At 43.8% G+C, this 18,478-nt stretch overlaps 1 protein-coding gene across 1 annotated transcript in view; it reads right to left on the bottom strand.

Moving 5' to 3' along the window:
• Nucleotides 1-18,478, bottom strand: part of CALN1 (calneuron 1) — a 178,266-nt gene that overhangs the window by 89,224 nt on the left and 70,564 nt on the right. Inside the window, exon 3 of the mRNA XM_090026006.1 lies at nt 16,303-16,446. Within this exon, the coding sequence (XP_089882132.1) occupies nt 16,303-16,446 (144 nt within the window). The remainder of the gene's footprint in view (nt 1-16,302; nt 16,447-18,478) is intronic.

Raw genomic sequence — 18,478 nt, forward strand, 5'->3', positions numbered from 1 at the left:
TCTATAAGCAAGAATCACAACTAGGAGATTTTAACAGAAACACACCAATTTTGACCAAAACTCCTATCCAGAAAATTGTCTCTGGTCCAGGCTGGAATTTCCGGTTAGAGAGAGCTCCAGTATTTCATTGGCACTTACCTGAGGTGCAGGAAATGAAGGTTTAAGTCTTTAAGTCTCCCACTTGCCAGGCAAGTGCCCCAGCCGCTAGTTTACTGACTTCCTCTCTCATCTCTCCTGCTAGATTTGTTCCACTTTGAATCAACAAACATATATCAGTTCAAATAGGAACAGGAACCTGCCTCTCCCTCTTCCTAGGCATATGCCTTAGCCCACAGTTTTAGAGTCAACTTCTGGTCTTAGTTTCTCCTATGGGAGCTGTTCCCTTTTGAATAAATAAGGAAATATGTATTGGGTTCGGCAGAGGAAGAAAGGAGACTGACTCTCCTGTGTCCAAGGACAGAACAGGGCCCTACAACTGGTTCCCAGAGTCCCGGATAACAAAATATGGTTCTGTGTGCTCCTGCCTGACCCCTTTCTAAATGAGCTGTGTCTGCGTTTCCATACCATGGTTGCTGTCGCTTCTTCCTAAAAGTCCCTTGTCATGGGAGTAAGGACAAGGAATGCATTTAAATGGAGATGAGATTCTGTGCGTGTGTGCGGACTGCTAAATATTCCCATTTTCTTCTTGTGTTTGACCTCTAGAGTGCAGTTAGGGAGATGTATTTAAAATTAATGAGTTAGTCATTTGCAGCTTGGATCCCAAGCCAGTGCCAACCTCCTGTTGATTTTTATTTCCTTAATATCTAGTGGTGGTTACTCTCTATCTGGATTTATGTCATGGTTTGTAGCCGTGAAGTAACTGTGTACGATAATTACAGCATTTGCTGAACATTGCCACTTCTATGCTCAAAAATTATACATTGGAAAGGTGCAGAAGAGCAGCAGCCAGAGGCATTTCGAAGGGGGAAAAAAAACTGTTTTGTTGCTTTTTAAATCAAAAGGAAACATTACCCTTGTCTAGTCTGACATCCTGCATGACACAGGCAAAGGACCTCACCTGGTCTTAACTGCCTCCATCTGTAACTTGTCTGACTTCTAGCACATACCTTTCATAAAACAATACATTACCCACAGGGATCAAATCTACCAAAAATCTCAAAGCCCTTCACAAAACACTAATGACTAAAACTCCACAATAACCCCTGAATATCCACACCTTACAGGTGGGGGAACCAAGGCACCAAGCAATATCAAGGCCCTCACCCAAAGTTACCAAGGAAGCCAGCGGCAGAATCAGGGAGACAGCTCAGATGTCTCCAGCCTATCTGGGCTGATGTCCTCAGGCATGACATTTCCAAACAATAATTCATGCAAATTCCACCGTGAAATAAAGGAAATAAACAGCATTCCCCATTACAAAAGAATCTGGCTTTTCAGTCTTCCTGAGGCTCGCACACTTCCCTTGCTTGCTGTACCCCTTGGATATCCACCAGTAAGAGGATCGTCAGGCAGCAGAAGTGCCTTTTCTGAGTCCCACAACATTTTGTTTAGCATGTGCTGAAATATAAATCCTTAAAAATCATTGTTGGTCTTCCCTCGCTTCCTGGAAACAAAACCTAAAAAATATGCCATTTTTTAATATACAGGCAGACAAGGTTCTTTGGGTGAATCTGATATCTTTTATTAGACCAACTTAAATAGTTGCAAAACAATTTTTAAGCAAGCTTTCGGGTTCAAAAACCCTTCGTCAGGCTAAGGACATTTCAGCAGTTGGTGTGCGCTCTTCCTGAGTGGAATGAAAAGTATATATTTTGAATATATATGCACTCTGTACAGCTCACTACAGGCTGAAGTACACATTTTTCTATTAAGACAGCAAAACAAGAAAGTAAAACCCCCTTCTATGACCTCCCCTTTGAGGCAGCTTAGCTGGAGGACACCTGGGTGGAAATAAATATGGAGTGTGGTTCCCAACTTCAGCCAGACCCGAGTGAGGAGCTAAAACCCGTTCACTGGAGTCCACTATATCCCACAAAGACTGGTAAGACGCAGGGTTTCAGAAGAGAAAGCCTGGACAAGGGTAGCAGCTGTGGCTCACTGAGGAGTAAATATACAAGATTAATGACATGACTTAGCCAGGTGAAGGACAAGCTGTGTTTCCTGAAATTCTGAGAAGGCATCAGATAGAAACCCAAAAATCAAGGGGCCACTTGTTTTTCCGTCTGTTTTGCCCAATAAGAAAGGGAAACCCAGAAGGACTTGTCTGTTCCCTGTACTCAACCTGCAAGAAACCAGTCTGAACTGGTCATGGGGTTTTTGTTTCCAAGGATTCTGTTATGCAGCCACCATGCGAGTATCAGCCTCCAAGCTACTTCAAGACACCGAGACTTTGTTCAACTCCCTAGCAAGAAAGGGTAATTGAGATCTCTAACTGCACTGCTGCAAGAGTTTTCTTTCCCCATTCTAAGAAACTATTAACTACTCATGTGCACCTAAAGGGAACCTGTCTAACTACTGGCCCTGGAAGACAGTGATTGAAGAGTAGGTCCAAGAGCTCCAATTTGGGGATTTTGAAACTTCAGCTCAGATGCTTCAGACTGTGAATGAGAAAGATACTGCACCAGAAGCATCTCCTCTGAGACAAAAACCAAACTCTCCAAATGGAAGTCCATTTAACCTGTACCCTTGCAACTGACTCTCAAGATCTGATCCTGCACAAGCTCTCTTGCAAGTGAAAGCAAGGCAAGTTGCCTTAAGTACATGGCAAGAGGAGAATGATCCAATATCAACAGTAGCTTATATTGCAAGGGGAAAAATATGGCTGTCTGCCAAATAAGTTGTCAGCTCCACACGATCCCTTGGAAGCAACAGGACCACAGTATTAACATCTCTTTGAATGACTGTACTGCAGGTAAATGTAGGGCCTGCTGCATATGGCCTCCCTCCAGCATTTTTGGCTGTGCCACTGTGTGGTTTGGCCAACCTGCTGCAATGCCTGTGATAGCATTTTCTAATGATAACCTCTGCAGTACAAACAAAGGCACCAGGCAAAGTGCAAGAGGCTGGTTGTGCAGGTGAAATAAATGTTGGAGTCCTGTATGTTACAGCAGGTGACCTGCCTGACACATGATTAACCAGTCTGGCTAGATAGGGCTCTAATTATTTTTCTTCAGAAAGCTCCGAAAACAGAGCAACACATTCAGTGTTGCAGTCAGAGAGACAGATCCACATGGACATTTGAAACAAGAACAGGAGAGCCAGGTGTCTGTTCAAAAGGAGGGCCTATATTCCACACAAACATGAAGAAATGTTGGTAATGGGGCAAAGTCAAGCACTTTAAAGACCGAAGGTACCAGAAAGTGAGAGTGCAATCTGTATGTGCATGCCCATTAGGAATATTGTATTGATCACATCATTTTTTCCCCCGGGACCCTGGTTGCACTCAGTGTACAAGATGTACAGTCCTTAGGGAACAAGGCTGCTGCTCGATATTTCTTTTTAGCCTCATCTTTCAACGTGTGACCCCAGGCCCGTCATCCAGACGCCGCACTCAACACGGAATCTGCTACTGCTCATCAGCCGTTTCCTGGCGCTCATCACTACAGTATCCAACCTGCCTTGCAAATGATCTTTACAACTGTAGGGAAGGGGAATAGTATTATCTTTTTACAGAGGGAAACAGAGGCCAAGAAAGAATAAAGATAGCCCATGTGCCAGTGTCCGCTAATTTTAGCTATCCAACAGAAGACAGACGGAGTTGATTTTTCAGGGTATTAGCCAATCATAACTTCTACTATCTTTAACTGGACCAATGAATACTCAGCACCTGAGGGGCCAAGGTTTCTCAGGAAGCCAAAGCAAACAGCAACAGCGATTGGCAGGATGTACAACTGAAGGTCTTAAGCAGTTTGTCTAGCATAGTATGGGAATCTGGAAGTCAAACAGGGGCAATACACAGACTTAAAATGCAACTGCTTACATCCTGTTTTACTTCCTCATGTTTGAGTTAGCCAAAAAGGAGCAATCGACCATAAGGTAGCATTACATTATAATGTTGTAAGTTCAGTACTAGCTAAGTCACCAGCAAAGGCAAAAAAAAAAAGAAAAGAAAGAAAAGAAAAATTGAAAGAGATGTATCTAAAAATGGGCTGTCAATCTACTCATCAGCTTACTGATCCACTAAGCACTTAGTTTACTCAACCAGCTATATTTATTTAGGCTAGATTAGAGGGATGTACGCAGAAGATTTGTGGTAATAAAGTTTAGTATTCATCGCTCTGTAAAATAAATGGAGAAGCTCCTGGGATATGTCTCTCTGACATGTAGTCAAGGTACTATATGCTTCTTCAATTCAAAAATGACAGCTGTAAGAGAAGGAGAGCTAAAAAAAACCCACTAGTTTTCAGTGAAAAGTGAACAAAGAGCCATCACTATAATCCATTTCCAACAGGACAGGAAAGCACATCACAAAATCTATTATTTTACAGAAGAAGGGTGTCTTGCCCCCAGCCCCCGAACAACTAAGAGCCAGCTGTAAATGGTTTTTTACTGAAATCAAAAATAGCTGGACCTGATAAAATTGTTTAACTGGAATGAAAGGTTTCATAGATTTCATAGACACTAGGGCTGGAAGGGACCTTGGGAGATTATCGAGTCCAGCCCCCTGCCCAAAGGGCAGGAAGTCAGCTGGGGTTATAGGATCCTAGCAAGATAAGCATCCAATTTGCTCTTGAAGGTGTTCAATGTAGGTGCTTGAACCACCTCCGCTGGCAGACTGTTCCAGACCTTGGGGGCTCGGACAGTAAAGAAATTCTTCCTTATGTCCAGCCTGAAGCGGTCTTGCAGGAGTTTGTGACCGTTCGACCTCGTCATCCCTTGGGGCGCTCTGGTGAACAGACGTTCCCCCAGATCCTGGTGGTCACCCCTGATAAACTTATAGGTGGCCATCAGATCACCCCTGAGCCTGCGCTTTTCCAGGCTAAAGAGTCCCGTGGCTCTCAGCCTGTCATCGTAAGATCTGTTTTCCTGACCTTTGACATATGCCAGTATATAGAGAGAAAAGATAATACTGCTACAGGCCACTTGAGGGTCAGTTAAGTCAGTACCACCTAAATAAAGGCAAGTGCAATTAAAACCATTTCCTTCCTGAGCTAATTCCGTTTGCCAGGTGAATGAGCTTTCCATCTCAGCAAAAAAGTTTAAAGTAGGAGAACTTGGCAGCTGCATAATATCATTTTAAGAACAGGCTACGGATGTGTTATAAACCATTCATTCTCGCCTAATCATCTACTTAAATTTTAAACAGCATGTTTTGTCCTTCCGTTTTAATTGTTTTCCAGTTCAGTAGCTGCTCATCTCTTCTAAGATTTCACATTGCAGACTAATCTACTGCACAGTAAAGCATCACCATCTACATGTGCACATTTACTGTGCAGCAAATTAGTCTACTAATGCAGTATATTTACTGCACAGTAGCTATTGCACAATAGCACATGTAGACAGCTGACCAGGACCAAATTGCGTGAAGCATGAAATATTCTTCTACTTGCATTTTTTTTCACTTCAGAACAAAGCCATTGAGATCAACTGGCACAGGTGATAGAGAAAGATCAATGTTTAATTTCTAGGGGGAGAATTTTATTTTCCCTGTTCACTTTCCAGTGCAACTCGTATGTCTACAACATTTCCATTCTCACTATTGTTTTGTTTTTTATACTGATCTAGCTATACTGGTAAAAACACTAACATGGATGCAGTTATACTAATACACAATTCCCCTTCCCAGAGCACAATAAATATGCTGGTAGAACTGTGTGTACCCAAAGCTATGTTTTATTACTTTAACTATACAGGATGGTGTTAAAGCAGTACAACTTGTGCAAGTAGCCCAAGATTAAAAAAAACAAGAGAAAAGTATGGTGGTCCCTTAAACATGGTGCTTGCAGCAGCTGAGTTGCTGAAAACAGGAATATCCAATTTAAGAGAAATGTTAACATTTTGAAAACCATGTTTGTTCTGAATCAGGAGGAAAACAAAATATTTTTGACATTTCCCCATATGTGAACAAACTTACTTGTGAAAACTTCAACTCTACATTTGGACTTTATTTTTATATTCTCTCATGCCATGCACACAGCAGTGCATCCCAGGCACTGCTACTATGGATGCTTCATGACATGACAATGAAAATAGTTGAAATATCTTCTTTTTTTTATTTTCTCTTGCTTTAAAATCATTAAAGACTGCTACTACTTGATACCTGATCTTCTTTTCTAGATGAGTGGTTCTTCTTTGTGTAGTAATAAAACAGCCTGACACCCAGTTTTCACAACTGCTTTCATTACCTTGTCTCAGCCTGGAATCATTTTTCTAGGATATTGCTCCTTTGAATACACTGGCTGCTCATGTAAATCTCTGGTTTAAAGCATTCCCTGTTTGTGTTGTAGTAAGAAAGGGTGATACTTCAGTGAAGTAGTGGTAATCCCAAAGGCACAACTAGCATTTTCTGTGCCCTCAAGCATCAGGTGCATAACTGGTAGAAGGGGTGGGCACTGGCATAGAGGCAAGGGGCTCCAGGCTCCTAAGAACCTAAGAAGTGCCATACTGGGTCAGACCAATGGCCCATCTAGTCCAATATCCCATCTCTGACAGTGACAGAAGTGGATGCTATGCAGAGAAAGCAACAAGCTGGATACCTCTAGAGTGATCTATCCCCTATTCAATACCCTCCCTGGCATTAATGCATGGGCCTATGGCACCCAGGCCCAGGGAAGGGGTCAGGGCAGGCAAAAGTCTGGTTAACCACTGAAGCTTGATCGTGTGTTAAATGCGTGAGAGCCGGTGGGAGGCAGCAGCTTGGAACTTGTACGACCACTCCATGGGGAAGGCTGGGGTGAGACGGCAGTGAGGATCTCTGCTGCTCTGCCCAACTGGTCTCTCTCTCCCATCCTTGTGCCCCATCTTTTCAACATCTGAGTACAGTGCACCCCTCTGGACCTCAAGTTGATGTACCAAACTCATCGTCACACAACTCTACTCACTAATGAGGACTATCTCTGGAACTTCGATAGCAACTCCAGTGCAGTGGCTACCAGTACTTTCAATCATTACTCCTCCCTCTATTCAATTGGATGCAGCAAAACATAGAGAAATAATGTGTATCAATAGTACCCCAGATCTTCCCATCCACAGAGACCTTCAAGATCTCCCAACTCGTCATGTGATTTCATGAAAACCGTTTTAGACACAAACCAAGCACCTCCTATACCACAACACTGAAGAATCGTGGAAGAAAGCTTGGGCAGAAGACACTTTCCCAAGCAAACAGCTTGCCTCCAACCAAACAGTGCAACAACCGGGCTTCGACCTTCCACAGAGTATGTGGACAACCCTTAATACGATATGCACTGGACATGGCTGGTGTTGCCACTGATGTACAAGTGATGCTTAAAAACCTTGCCTGGCTGTGACTGTGGAAACCCAGACCAAACCATAGAGTATGTAATAAGATCCTGCCCCAGATATAAGGTTGAAGGCAATATCTTGGAGTTACACTTGCTTTCCAGCAGGGTATTGGTCTGGTTGGGGAATTTGGAATTAAAATTGGGATGATAGCTCTTGCTCCTAAAGCTATATGAAAGAAGACGCCGCCGATCCCTGTCCCTGGAAGGAGCCCAATCCTGCCTGCCCTCCCTCCCACCCAAGCGTCAGGTCTCAGGGCAGGCAGGCAGCTTGGGACAGGCTGCCAGCATGCATGGAGCCCCCCTCACAATGCTGGAGCCAAATCCATCTGCTCGGCAAAATCAGACGAAGCTCCCTTGTGACTGGCTTGGGCAGGGAACCGGGAATTGAAATACACTGAAGCCTGCCTGTGGCAGACTTAGAGAGAGAGAGAGTGAGTGAGTGAGTGAGTGAGTGAGTGAGTGAGTGAGTGAGTGAGTGAGTGAGTGAGTGAGTGAGTGAGTGAGTGAGTGAGTGAGTGAGTGAGTGAGTGAGTGAGTGAGTGAGTGAGTGAGTGAGTGTGTGTGTGTGTGTGTGTGTGTTGGGGGTGGGGAGCGACCCCAAATTGCACCATATCCCCGCACAGGTCAGCATGCAGTGCTTTAGTCCTGCTGCCAAGGGCTGCTTTGGGGTGCAAAGAAGAGGAATGCTGCTGCCCCTTGGATGCTTCCTGCAGTTATTGACCCCAAATAAGGCTGCTGATAGAGAGGGGTCTGCAGCTCACCCAAGTGATGGCAGCTCATGTGAGGAAAGTATAAGCTCTTCCAAGGGGAAAAGAGCACTTCCAGGGAATTAGATGTAGATCTGTCCATCTGTCTAGAGAGATGCATTATATACAGAGAGAAAGACTGTGTGTGCGTGCGTGCGCATGCATGTGTATATCTACATAGATCTCTCTGGAGAGACAGATACAGGTGTGTGTGTATATATATATATATATATATATATATAAAGAGAGAAAGAGACAGAGACAGAGAGATTATGTGTGTATGTATGTGTATGTGTGTGTGTATATATATATATACACACACACACACACACACACACACACACACATATACACACACACATATTTTGGTTACATAATTAAGTGATGGTAGCATTAAAACACAGGTGTAATGAGTACACAAAAGAGAGATTTACAGTATATGAAAATAGCATGTCTAACGTTTCAGGAATGATTTAAAAAATTGACATGTACTGTGTAAGCCTACTGCTTTCTTTTAATTGCAAGAATCACTAATAGTATTCTTAGACTTGTACTCAAAGCCATTTGTATGGCTTGTATTTTTTTTGTAGTACTCTACGATGGTGTAGGTACAATGTAAAACAGTGTTTAAGAAAATAGCCAAACAAGACTCTACATGACCACTAAACTAAAACATCATTCCTTTTGTGTTATTATACATTTATAGCAATCCCATGCATCCGTTGTCATCTTCCTAAGGCAATCGTTCCATTCAGTTTTGTGCGTGGGAAAACTGATTAGTGAATTTTGGCATTGTGTGGTATGCTTTATTTATTAATGCACCGTGTAAATATTAAACAGGTCTATTTATTAATGCTTTTTGATACACTCATATTTATAATTGGGTGTGAGGAGCTCTCCAATTTTCTGTTTGCCTGGGGCCCCGATAAATCTTGATCTGCCACTGTCCCTGGCATTCACCATTTATTGGGTTAGAGACACCAGAAGAACCATCTCCAACCATTCTCTTCAATAGCCATTAAGAGATCTGTCATTCATTAATGTATCCAGTTCCTTTTTTAACCTGGCCATGCTATCTGCCTCTACCTCCTGCGACAGCGAATTCCACAAGTTAAGCTCTGCTAAGTATGGTTTACTTTTGCATGGAGCAGGAGCAAGTGGCCAGGACCCACCAGTTAGGAAGTGGAGGCATGGGACCGCTCCCAGCTTCTATGCCCAAAGGGACAGCTCCTGGCCAGGCCCCAGCTGCGTGGGAAAGCACCACTGGGCACGGGGCTTGTCCCCACGTGCATAGGGCTGGGATAGCTCTGCAGCGGCAGCTGTCTCCTGGCCCCGAACACATCACGAACCCTCCCCATGTGCATGGGGCAAGAAGAGCTCTCCTGGCCCTGCATGCATAGAGACTGGCCTTGTGCTCCCTGCCAGCCCCCAGGCTAGCACCCCAGGAGAGAATGGAGCTCACCCTGGTTTCTTTGGGGGGCCAGAGCAGTATTTTACTGCACAGTAAGCAGTTATAGCATAAACAGCATGTGTAGATGTAGATGTGCCCATTGTCTAGTATGCAGAATACATTCAAACCCTTTACTTACAATGGTTATAATGACAAACATCCAATCTTACTAACTTCCCAGCAGAAAGATGGGTATGCACTACCCCCGAGCTATAACATTCACATTAATATGATGCAGTGCTTCATATAGGAAGGAACACAAGACCTTATTTTGGTCTCAGTTATACCCTTGACTATTGAAGTAGCATCAGTGGGCCCTGGAATGCAAGTCAGAGCAGAATTTGGCCAAGGATATAAGAGCATGCGTCACACATGTGAGGAATAACAGCTGGAGCATTTCTATATGGTCACTGTGCATTATGCAACTCGCTCTGCTGCTTTACTGTGACATTCCCCCCAAAGCACAGAGCAGAAGTGAAATCTAGACACCACTTTTACCCTCGCAATAGGGTTTTAGCAACGTAAAGACCTCTGTTAAGGATGATTCTCATCCTTAAAGCGATATAGGCACCAGTCTCTGACTTTCTTCCCAATAATGACAGGCCACTCTGCATGCAAAAGCCCATTCTACTCTGTTTTATACTGGTTCAACCATTGTATCTCAGCTGTTCTCCCAAGTGTATAAAGTAGTGTGGCTCCAGTGATTTATTAGGTTCCCTTAGGGCTTGATATATTCCAAATATATACATTCTCGCATTTCCCCCCTGCCACACACACACGGTTTTATTTTTTGACATTAAAACAAGATGACAACCAAAATATTTCCCTCCTCAGCAGGCACCCTCCACCTCCTCCTTCCTTCTCAACTGGGCTGAAAAATGCATTAAAAAATAGTAAGGAAAGTTTAAAAAAAAAAAAAAAAAAAAGGAAAGCATCAGTGCCACTTTAAGAAATCCAATAACTGCTTTGACCTCCAGTCCCTGCCTCCAGTGAGAACTGGGGAGTTTCTTATTCAGGGGAAATATTTGTATTCAGTCAGGCCACGCTAAGGTGAGTGTAACTAGATACTTAGTTCTTTGCCATGCTACAGGAAAAGGCAAAAAGGGCAGGGAATGTGCTGGTAAATAATTATAGAATCATAGAAAATGAGGGTTGGAAGGGACCTCAGGAGGTCACATCTAGTCCAACCCTCAGCTCAAATCAGGACCATGGCCAACTAGATCATCCCAGCCAAGGCTTTGTCAAGCCAGGCCTTAAAAACCTCCAAGGATGGAGCTTCCACCACCTCTCTGGATAACCTGGTTCAGTGCTTTACACCCTCCTAGTGAGAAAATTTTTCCTAATATCCAACCTAAACCTCCCTTGCTGCAACTTGAGACCGCTGCTCCTTGTTCTGTCATCTGCCACCGCTGAGAACAGGCCAGCTCCATCCTCTCTCGAACCCGCTTCAGGTAGCTGAAGGCCGCGATTAAATCCCCCTTCAGTCTTCTCTTCTCCAGACTAAATACACCCAGTTCCCTCAGCCTCTCCTCATATGTCATGTGCCCCAGCGCCCAAACCATTTTTGTTGCCCTCCACTGGACTCTCTCCAACTTGTCCACATCCTTTCTGTAGTGGGAGGTCCAAAATTGAACACAGTACTCCAGGTGTAGCCTCACCAATGTTGAATAGAGGAGAATAATTACTTCCCTCAATCTGCTAGCAATGCTCCTACCAGAGCAGCCCAGGATGCCGTTAGCCTTCTTGGCAACAAGGGCACACTGGTGACATATTCAGCTTATCATCCAATGTAACCCACAGGTCCTTTCCTGAAGAGCTGCTGCCCAACCAATCGCCCCCAGCCTGTACTGGTGCACAGGATTGTTCCATCCTAAGTGCAGGACTTGGAACTTGTCCTTGTTGAACCTCATGAGATTTCTTTTGGCCCAGTCCTCCAATTTGTCTAGGTCCTACCCTCTGGTGCATCTATTACATGCCCCCAGCTTGGTGTCATCCGCAAATTTGCTGAGGGTGCAATCCATCCCATCTTTCAGATCATTACTGAAGATATTGAACAAGGCCGGCCCCAGGACTGACTCCCGGGACACTCCACTTCATCCCAGCTGCCAGCTAGCCATTCAGCTATCGATTACTATCCATTGAGCCCAACAATCCAGCCAGCTTTCTATCCACCTTACAGTCCATTCAACCAACCTGTACTTCCTCATCTTGCTTCCAAGAATGTTGTGGGAGACGGTATCAAAAGCCTTGCTAAAGTCAAGGTATATCTCATCATAGAAGGCAATCAGGTTGGTAGTGGCATGACTTGCCCCTGGTGAATTATACTTGAGAATACTATGTTAAGCTATGTTATTTCTCTGCCCCCTCCTACCTCAGCTACATCATAGTTTCATAGTTTGTAGGGTCGGAAGGGACCTGAGCAGATCGAGTCCGACCCCCTGCCATGGCAGGAAAGAGTACCGGGGTCAAACGCCCCCAGCAAGTTGTTCATCTAGCCATTTTCTTTCCTTCTAGGACCTAGCGTCGGCACTGCCCGTGCCCAGCCCCATACACTGGGATTGAGTGCCGGATCCAGTACACAGGACTTGGGGCTCCCCAGAGGTCTGGAGATTTGGCAGCAGGGAAGCGGTGCCATTGCTCTCCTGCCACCAAATTTCCAGAACCACAAGGAACTCCATGGGCCAGATGTCACAGCCTCCTGGGTCAGAGGTTCAGCTCCCCTCCTGCACTAAGAGATCCTTCAGGATAATGAGCACCACACACTGATATAAAATGATGCTGCTATTTTAGCTTACAATGACTGCAAAACCATCAAGAACCATTCAAAATGCTTCTTCTCGTGCTCTTCTTACAAACACAGATTTCATCCAAAATGAGTAAGGCACAGTTGCTCCCGAGCCTAGAATATCCATTCATTTTCAACTTGAAACTGATTTTAAAGGCTGAATTCTCACTCTCAATCCCCAGAGAAAATGGGGGCTACACCAGAATAGAAAAGCTGGCTGATTCTTGTTTTGTCATTATAATATACTTGTCTGCAAAGCAGATACAGTTACACTGCCATCCTCCAATGTAAATATACTCCCAAGGTATTATCTGATGAAAACCTTATGTTTGTACTAGGTCTGTACAGAGTGGTTCAGATTAAACATCAACTATTGCCAATTTTATTACCTCACTATTAGCAGGCGCTGGCATCAGCCGTGTGTGGGGAAACATATGCCTAGTTAAAATATCTACCATCACATCATTAGCTCTATCAATTAGAGACCTCCAAATGCACAGAAGCTTTACTGCCTCGTCTGTGGCTCTCACATACTGTGGGGGTCTTATGAGCGAATGCTGCACATAATGATTTATCATGTAACCTGGCATCTCCGCTCAGAAATGCAGGCAAAGCATTGTCAAGTGCTCCAGTTTTCTGGCATTACCCTGGCAGATTGGTGCATCCCTCAACAAAAATATATAATAGAAAGAAATGGGCTGTATAGGTCTGTGCTTGCAAATAAAGGGCCTTCTCCAAAGCCTACTGACTTCAATGGAAAGATTCCCATAGACTCCACTGTGTTTTGGATCAAGTCCTTCATACTGAACAATCCTCAATCATGGAGTGAGCAACAACAACAACAAAAAAGAAAATGAAAATATGGTTTCAGGTTGGTGTTACATATTTCAGGATAAGCTGCAGAAAAGAGCAATCCACTGAAGAAGAGCAAGCTTTGAGCTGCATCGCATTAGCTCTCCTGGCAAGCTAAATCATTTCTTCTCATAATATTCCCCAGCTCCTGCATCACCTAAAGAACTTTCCCTACTAATCTGTCTTTGGTTTCATTTGCTTGGGTTTTTTTTTTTTTTTTAATTGACAGTCTGCTCAATCTGCATTTGTGTCCTGTTCCAGAAATTTGATACTGTGAAATGGGCACCTTAGACATATAGAAAATAAGCAACATGGCTACATACCAAATTTGAAAGCAGGGGCAGGTGAACTGGTTCAGATAAAGGCTCACACCTTCATCTCAGTGCAAAACCTAAGTTCAAATGTCACAAAAGTTTAGTCCCCTCTAACCTGATTATTTTATGTCTTTGTGCACTTCTGCACTTACCAATTCCTGCTGTGCTAGAAGCAGAAATGACACATTGAGAAAAAGACCTCTGGAGTTTCCAGAGTGTGCGGATAAGAGAATACCTGGACATGGGACAGATGCTGAAGTGACACCCAAACTGCTCTCTTTTCCAAAAGCGCTAAGGTGGTAACAAACAATATGTGGACCTGCACCGCATTTTACTTTAAGTTTTGCAAAATCCAAAGTCAATTGCTCTTGTTCTATTGGAAAAAAGTAATTGGGAAAATGCAATAGTGCTTTAAAAGACTAATTTTCTAAAAGAACGGAGGCATCTACACATGCATATTAACGCGATGCAATAAACTCCGGTGCTTACTGCACCGGAGTTTATTGCTCCCAGATGTGCGTTTACACGTGAGCTCAGACTTGTGGCACATTGAGCCAGGTCTCATATTCTGTTTCAGTGCAGGGACTGCCCGCTGGCTAGCCCCGTTCTGAAGCACCATCATGCTCCCGCCAGCCCCTCCACCGCATGCCAAGCGGGGAAGGGCAGCCCAGTTAGAAATCAACCTTATTAGATTTCCAGACCAGTTTCTAAACTGAAGTTGCAAATGACCTAAACTTAAAGGTTTGCACATCACTCTTACGCTTATCCTTATAAACAACCTGATTTAAAAGCAGCATGCCTTAACTGCACTCCACAATTTATCTGGGAGCAGAAGCACTCCACTTACATTTGCAGATGTTTTATTCATTTTTCTTCATTTCTAAAATGCTTTTGTTTATCAGAACAATTTTATAAAAAGAAACAATAATACACAGAACCCGCCCAAATGTGATGCTGCCTGACATGATTAATACAGTTGTCTTACACATTCTGCAAGGGTTTTGCATTTGGCTTTGCATCATTTAGTATAATTTTTCACCATGTTCAATGCTGTCAAGTCGTCATGCAGAATAAGGTGAGAAGGTCTGCCTGTTACTGCAGCATCCATGCACATTTCAGACATCAGAAAAGTCTTTAACTCCCTGACCAGTCCCTCCAAGGACATTTTAAAGATTGCCCATTTACCCTGATTTAGCATCATTGCAGACATACATCAGCTAAAAAGTCCACTCCCCCTATCCCGGTTCCAAAGTCTTGATGCTCTATGTCTCTGTTCACTTTACTAAAGGGTTCCTTTTCTTTTGTTATATATTAGTCGCTATATGAGGGAACTCACTCCGAAGGACTTTGCAAAAAGCTATTGTACGGTTTTCAAAACCTTGTCTTTTCAGAACATCCAATGGTTTAACATTTCAGACCTAGCATGGTGAAGCTCCTATCCACAGCTAGTTTTCACTTGCAAGCCAGAGATGATGCAGCGACGTGAAATCACTGCGTAACGAGGACTGGATTGTCTGGAGTGGATAGTTTAGGGCACAGGTAGTATGCAACTCAGCCTTTTGCTCTGGAGTGACCAGTTCAAATGCAGCCCCAAAACAATGGGCAAGTCTTTACAATGTGATGCAGTTTGGAGAAAATAAAACGTGTGTAGTGGTCTCAGCCTAAATTCACGTTCAACCAGCATTTACAAAAAACCCACATAGCATGGCTGCCTCTACTACAGAGGCGGGCAATTATTTTGGGTGGAGGGCTGCTTACTGAGTTTTGGCAAGCCATCAAGGGCTGCATGACAGGGAGCCCAGGGCAGATAAATATTACTTTTCTAAATTGTTTAGGGGCCCTGTGGGTCAGACAGAATGGCTTGGCAGGCTGCATTTTGCTCCCCCCCGCCCCACTAAGTTATAGACACTGACCTGGCCTTTCTATTCTAGAAAAGGTCAGAAAAGAGACATATAGAAGGGCCATTTGCACTGTTTCTGTATGTGCTCTGTGAATAAAGGGAGGACTTCAGTGTCCAGGGTGGCCAGCTGACGCCTTCCATGATTACTGTATTCATAATACATATCTGAAAATGAACTAAGGAGAAAATGGCTCAGTAAGACATTTTTGAAAGGCCTCAGTTTGTCACTTCCCCCTGTATACCATTTGGAAATAATAGGATCATTCTATTTTCAATTCTAAATATATGTTTAAAAGTAGACAAGGTTCTTTGGGTAAATGGGATACCTTTAACTAGACCAACTAAATAGTTGGAAAAATTGTTCTTTGTGAAAATACAAATGCCTGGCAGTGAGGATCAGAGGCCATGGGAGACAATAAGTGCGAGACAGGTAGGTGGGGTGAGGAAGGAGGTAACGCTGACCTGGTAAAATGTAGAGAGGTTACCTAGGGTTATCGGATGGCAAGCAGGTTACCATATATCCATGTTTAAAGGTTTCATTGGGTGCAGTTTACAGGCAGAGCAATATAATAGGTGAAAGAGACAGGAGACCTGCAATCTGCTCCTGATTCTGCTTTTGATGTGATGTGTGACATCAAGGTCACTACCTCTCTGTGACTGTCCCTCCACCCTGTCTGCCATGCTTATTCAGCCTGTAAGCACTTGGAGGCAGAGACTCTCTCACTTTGAGTTTGACTAGCAACCATATGCAGGGGTACTGCAATGGTAATCGCAGCAGCATCAATGACTTACCATCCATATCAAGACGTTGCATGATAATTGCCAACTCCACCTCACTGGGCATGTATCCCAAAGAGCGCATAGCCATGCCCAGCTCCTGCTTGGAGATGAAGCCATTCCCATCTCTGTCCAGCACCCGAAAGGCTTCACGGATTTCTGAAATAATGAAGCAAAGAAGAAGGGTGAAATAGTGCCACAAGGCATCAATCTCTGGTTGACACACCAAAATACAGCAGAATCATATATCTCCCTTTATCCTGAGAATAAGTGTTTGTGCATGTGCAGGATATGATTGACTCTAAGGCTTCAGGGCACCAGCCATGCAGCAGACCTTGAAAAATACTTGGCAAAAAATATAGAATTGTTCAGCCTGGGAATTCCTGCACCTTTCTGCAGTATCTGACATTGATCATTGTGTGATGTAGATGAACTGCTCCATACGGCTATTTCAACGTTCCCATAATAATACAGTAAATGCTGCAAACAGACACATAACAGAATATTTCATCCAACAGGTTCCAAGTACTTTTCAAACTGTATAAATGACCCTCTTGGCACATTTGTAAACTGGTAAAGAATATCCATCATACATGCAGAGTCATAAGACATTTTACCTATGGCAGGGTTATAGATCCCCAAGGCATGACCGTTTAATGAGGTCATCTGCATCATCATCTTCATGTTCCAAGGCAGAAACAGAATAACTGAATAATTTCTGTTGTTAAATAGTTACACCAACATAAATGAGAAGCAATTTTGGCCCACAGTCTGCGATATGTCTAATAGAAATAGTCTGAGGGCTTGTAGCTCCAAAATGAAGCCCTAAATGCTCATTTTCTTCCTGGTCCAATAAATCACGATGGAAATCTTTTAAAACACAGGCACCTGGGTAACTGCTATCTCCCAGTACTTTTCGTAGCATTCCTCCAATTTACAATTGTTTTATTGCTATAAACAGCCTCAGATCAATAAAAACATTGTAAGAGCCAAAGGAAACACTTCCATCATTCTTCCCAACCCTGGCTCAACTTTTGACAACTGACTTTGTGTTGTTTTTTAATTCTGGTATCTTCACCTGAAGCCCTTAATAGCTGCTTTAAATTCCAGGCAACTTAAGCCAAGAGCACCTGCTCCTGGGTGTCCATATTCTGACCATGCTTTGATCATGTGGCTGGTACTCCCAAACCTGATGTATTTTAGGGCTGTCTCAACTTTGAAGTGCCACTACCAAGATCCCTACGGTTACTAATCTTGGGTTGTTTAAAAGGCAGGATGCTTTACCTCATGGCAATCCTAAAGTCTCAGCCAGATGGGATACCTGCCTAAGGATTTGGATTCCTACTCCCCTTTCAATGGACACTAAGAATAAAAACACAGGATGCTATATTATTTTTTTTCAGGTAGATCATCAACTATTAATTAGCCCAGCAGTCTCACACCACTTGTCTCTGCAAGAGCTTTGCTAGGTACATATATACCTTCATTATTTAACATGGCATCAGGTCTGTGAAAGATCAAATAAGACAAGAAGTCGTGCAAATACAAACCCTTACTTGAAATCGTAAAAAAAGAAATCTGCAGTGATTTGGGCATGTAACAAGAAGGCCTGGCACCCTCGCCAACACCATCTGGCAGGGTGCTGTGCATGAATGAAGAGGAGGAGGAAGACCTGGGACAAGCTGGACCACCAGCATCAACATAGGTGACTGGTGGGGGGAGTATGGGGGAGCACATGCCCCCGGGCAGGGCCATCCCCTCTGCCAACATCTGTGGGTGCTCGATGTGCCCCCACAACAGGGCCACCCCTGCCACCAGTGCCTGCAGATGCAGTGTCTGCAGGTACCCCACCCCAGACTCAGGAGGCACCAGTCACCCATGAACATCAAAGACCGGATAGGATTAAAACTGATCGAACAAGGATTGCAAAAGACAAGGAAGAATGGAGGAAAGTTACTACTACATCAAAGGTGCCCCAACAGTTGGTGCGGCCTTGGGACTGACTGACAGTCCTGTTTATCTTAATCAGGCATGATTTGCAAGGAGGTTGACTAACACATTTCAGTTTACCCAGACAGATAACATCCCTTTCAGGAGTAAAACTTAAAATAAGACAGGAGACTTGAGAAACTTGAGTTAGGTGAACCTCAAAGTCTTTCTGCTGGACATTCCCCTCAAGGGACATGGCTCA

The sequence above is a fragment of the Crocodylus siamensis genome, chromosome 13, assembly GCF_052110815.1.
Source record: "Crocodylus siamensis isolate JL-2025a chromosome 13, ASM5211081v1, whole genome shotgun sequence".
Lineage (NCBI taxonomy): Eukaryota > Metazoa > Chordata > Crocodylia > Crocodylidae > Crocodylus > Crocodylus siamensis.